Raw genomic sequence first — 4,896 nt, 5'->3', positions numbered from 1 at the left:
AGTACTGGAAATTAACTTTTAATATTTAGCACTATTTCTTCACTTTAAAACTATTTTAATATTTAGGCACTTGTATTTTACAGTACTTGATTTGTACTAAATATTTTGGTACAGAAATAATACAATATTCCAAGTTTGAAAATCATAACTTTAAGAGATTTGAAATAGAAAACTTTCAAAATGCTGAAAATGTAACGGTAGTAACCAAAAATATGTAGTACGTAAATTTCAAGTACAAATAAAGTTCTGTAAAATACAGGTACCTAAATATTACAATAATTCTAGAGTAACTAAAAATACTGAATATTAAAGGTAGATTTCCAGTACATGTACTTCAATTGGTACAGAAATAGTATCTATGCAAAAGTAGCTGTGTAGGTAGAAGAACAGGTATATTCATGTTTAACCCCTCTACATTCTTTATGAGTCGGAGCTTGTTCCAAGTCAAGAGCATGTAATTCAGTGGATGTTAGAGCTTGTTCCAAGTCAAGAGCATGTAATTCAGTGGTTGTTAGAGCTTGTTCCAAGTCAAGAGCATGTAATTCAGTGGATGTTAGAGCTTGTTCCAAGTCAAGAGCATGTAATTCAGTGGATGTCAGAGCTTGTTCGAAGTCAAGAGCATGTAATTCAGTGGATGTCAGAGCTTGTTCCAAGTCAAGAGCATGTAATTCAGTGGTTGTTAGAGCTTGTTCCAAGTCAAGAGCATGTAATTCAGTGGATGTTAGAGCTTGTTCCAATTCAAGAGCATGTAATTCAGTGGTTGTTAGAGCTTGTTCCAAGTCAAGAGCATGTAATTCAGTGGATGTTAGAGCTTGTTCCAAGTCAAGAGCATGTAATTCAGTGGTTGTTAGAGCTTGTTCCAAGTCAAGAGCATGTAATTCAGTGGATGTCAGAGCTTGTTCCAAGTCAAGAGCATGTAATTCAGTGGATGTCAGAGCTTGTTCCAAGTCAAGAGCATGTAATTCAGTGGTTGTTAGAGCTTGTTCCAAGTCAAGAGCATGTAATTCAGTGGATGTCAGAGCTTGTTCCAAGTCAAGAGCATGTAATTCAGTGGTTGTTAGAGCTTGTTCCAAGTCAAGAGCATGTAATTCAGTGGTTGTTAGAGCTTGTTCCAAGTCAAGAGCATGTAATTCAGTGGATGTCAGAGCTTGTTCCAAGTCAAGAGCATGTAATTCAGTGGTTGTTAGAGCTTGTTCCAAGTCAAGAGCATGTAATTCAGTTGTTGTTAGAGCTTGTTCCAAGTCAAGAGCATGTAATTCAGTGGATGTCAGAGCTTGTTCCAAGTCAAGAGCATGTAATTCAGTGGATGTCAGAGCTTGTTCCAAGTCAAGAGCATGTAATTCAGTGGTTGTCAGAGCTTGTTCCAAGTCAAGAGCATGTAATTCAGTGGATGTCAGAGCTTGTTCCAAGTCAAGAGCATGTAATTCAGTGGATGTCAGAGCTTGTTCCAAGTCAAGAGCATGTAATTCAGTGGATGTCAGAGCTTGTTCCAAGTCAAGAGCATGTAATTCAGTGGATGTCAGAGCTTGTTCAAAATCAAGAGTATGTAATTCAGCGGATGTAAGAGCTTGTTCCAAGTCAAGAGCATGTAATTCAGTGGATGTTAGAGCTTGTTCCAAGTCAAGAGTATGTAATTCAACGGATGTTAGAGCTTGTTCCAAGTCAAGATCATGTAATTTGTTCCAAGTCAAGAGCATGTAATTCAGTGGATGTCAGAGCTTGTTCCAAGTCAAGAGCATGTAATTCAGTGGATGTCAGAGCTTGTTCCAAGTCAAGAGCATGTAATTCAGTGGATGTTAGAGCTTGTTCCAAGTCAAGAGCATGTAATTCAGTGGATGTCAGAGCTTGTTCCAAGTCAAGAGCATGTAATTCAGTGGATGTCAGGGGCGTAGCTAGGTATTCATCCAACTGTAGGCACCAATCGGCAGGGGGTCTGGGGGCCGCTTAAGGCCCCCAGTAGGTCCAGGGCAGAGCCCTGGTAGGGGGTCCAGGGGGGCGAAGCGCCCCGACGGAAAACGTTTTTCAGCATTTTAGCTGCATAATTTTATATACAAAAATATTTAATTTAATGGTTATTTATTCATGATAATTATTATATACATGATGAAAAGTTCGAAGAATTATGAGTTATCTGACTAGTGAATTCGATAACGCAGTACAATCGGAAATATGAAAAAAACCAATATGCTCTGCCCAGCGTAGATCAGTGTATCCCTTTAATTAAGCAATACCGGTACACCCTGTTTGGTATTTTCATATCTACTAGTATTCTGTTCTGATTGATATATACGTATAACTTGATAAATAGTAAATATTGTTACGATCCTTCATAAAAAAAATAGGCACCCAAGTAAACACTGATATTACTATATAAAAAACTATTCTTTTGTCAAGACAAAAACCATCAATCTTTTTTTTTATCCTTAAACCTTCACCCTAGCCACACAAACACATACACACAGTTCTGTTCTGTTCATACCATCGTATTTCTTTATATACTCTACTGTAAAATCCCTACCTGCTTAGGAATATGGACAAAAAAAAAACAAATTTACAATAAATACAACAGGGAACTAGGTCCTGTAAAAGTTGTCGTCCAGGACGACGGTCTGGAAATTTGAAAATGCCATGCATTGGGATTATTGGATAGGGGCAGAAATTTTGCCTTTCAGTAAACCAACTAAACGAACTCCACAAAGAGTGGCATTCTCTCTACAACTAGGTATCTGCTTTAATGTCCCCGTTCTGACCTGACGTGTCTGCGTATTTATACATCCTGCACAGGTAAACGGACAACCAACATTGGCAAGTCGGGTGAAGGCAAAGCTAATTGAAAACTAACAACCACTAATTAAAGTAAAACACTCATGTGTCTAAGTTGAGGTTCATTCAAGTTTTTGTTGATAGAAGTGAAATGATCTGAACCAACTAAAGTTCTAGTTTATAGATTCTACTGTGGATTCATTGATATCCGTTGTATACTAATTTTCGTGGATTTAGTGGGTACAGTGAAAACACGAACTTAAATGTTCAACGAATTACAAATTTTCTTAAGCTTTGCTTAAACCACGAATTTCAATATCCACGAAGATGCAAGTTTTTTACTATCCACGAAAATTGGTACCCACGAAACAAAAATGAATCCACAGAGTCAGTATATAAGGTAAAATCATATAATAACATTCTTTTCTATCCATTATTCCATTCACGAAGAACGAGAGACTAGTGTACACATGACATTCGATAATCAAAGAGGTCATCTACAGATAACGTTGTTTATCATTTTTTTTCAATAAAAAAAAAATATTTGTGAAAAATTATGTGTAGGCACGTGCCTATAGTGCCTAACGGCAGCTACGCCCCTGGATGTCAGAGCTTGGTCCAAGTCAAGAGCATGTAATTCAGTGGATGTCAGAGCTTGGTCCAAGTCAAGAGCATGTAATTCAGTGGTTGTTAGAGCTTGTTCCAAGTCAAGAGTATGTAATTCAGTGGATGTTAGAGCTTGTTCCAAGTCAAGAGCATGTAATTCAGTGGATGTTAGAGCTTGTTCCAAGTCAAGAGTATGTAATTCAGCGGATGTTAGAGCTTGTTCCAAGTCAAGAGCATGTAATTCAGTGGATGTCAGAGCTTGTTCCAAGTCAAGAGCATGCAATTCAGAGGTTGCTGTCCGTTGCTGTATTTCATATTTGTTTTCATTTCTTGTTTTGTACATTAGTTTTGCTGTTGTTAGTTTTCTGGTTTGAGTAGTTTTCAAATTGTCATTTCGTGGCATTTCATTGCTTAAAATGATGTATATATTTTGCTCATTGTTGAAGGCCTATATTGACCTATAGTTGCTAACTTCTTTATCATTTGATCTCTTGTTGAGTTTTCTCATTGGCAATCAAACCACATTGTTTTTAAAGTTAGTCTTAAACGCAATGCAAGCCACTATGCTATATATTTAAGAGGTATAAAAAACAAAATGTAACAGGTAATTTTGTGTACTATAAAATAGTTATAATTCTCTTTTCTAATTTTTTTTTTACTGGGAGCTGTTCTATAAAAACTTCATTTTTACTCTGTCAGATGGAAAGTTATCTTGTTGGTCATCCTATATCATATCCTCATTTCATAAAAATATATTTACCTGCATAAAGTGTAATGTAGTCTTGGAATTACCACACGTCTAATGTCAGTACATATAGGTGAACATTCACTTACGACAACACATCTTTTAAGAACCAAAGGAACTGGAACTGCAACGGGTTACATTAGATCTCTTTTAACAGCAATTGTTGTTTAGCAGATTAGAAACTTTGTGTGATAAGTGCCTATCTGATAAGTATAAACACCTGAAAACTTTTCCCTACCAAAATTTATGGCTTGTTTTTATGTTGTGCTGCTACACCAATGTCCAATATAATGGAAAGGTTGAGCCATCACAACCATTGTTAACCCCACCACAATATTTATGAGCCTGTTCAAAGGCAGAAGGCTGTAATTTAGAGTCCAGTTGCTGTCTGCAATATCTGTTTTTATTTTGATCATAAATCAGGTCTTTGGTGTTCTTATTTTGTCATGCAGGGGCCTTGTATAGCTTGCTTTACAGTATCGGCTTTGCTCATTGTTGAAATTTGTATTGTATGCTAATCAATAGGTGTTTTCAACCGCATATTTTGGTCCCCAGTGGATGTATGTCTTATTGATGATCATATCACATCTCTAGTTTAGCATTTCATTCATCAGATATGATTTAACCACAACCCATAAACATGTACTGTGCTTTCTAACCATTTCATTTCTGGTTGAATCAGGTTCATGCTGAAAACAATCCAAGCAATTCGCCGTTTCAGAATCTAATGCATCATGGGTAATATTTTCAAAAGTGTACACCAAAGTGTTTTGATTGGTTTA

General features: G+C 36.6%; 1 protein-coding gene across 1 annotated transcript; it reads right to left on the bottom strand.

The window, feature by feature from the left end:
• Positions 1 to 356: 356 nt before the first annotated feature.
• On the bottom strand, positions 357 to 1,697 carry LOC134684810 (putative proline-rich protein 21). Its single transcript, XM_063544119.1, has one exon. The coding sequence runs from the start codon at positions 1,695 to 1,697 to the stop codon at positions 357 to 359; it is 1,341 nt and encodes a 446-aa protein (XP_063400189.1).
• Positions 1,698 to 4,896: the final 3,199 nt, after the last annotated feature.

The sequence above is a fragment of the Mytilus trossulus genome, chromosome 9 (genome assembly GCF_036588685.1).
Source record: "Mytilus trossulus isolate FHL-02 chromosome 9, PNRI_Mtr1.1.1.hap1, whole genome shotgun sequence".
In the NCBI taxonomy this organism is placed as follows: Eukaryota; Metazoa; Mollusca; class Bivalvia; order Mytilida; family Mytilidae; genus Mytilus; species Mytilus trossulus.
The sequence above is the reverse complement of the archived record's forward strand: the minus strand, read 5'-3'. Positions and strand labels throughout refer to the sequence as shown.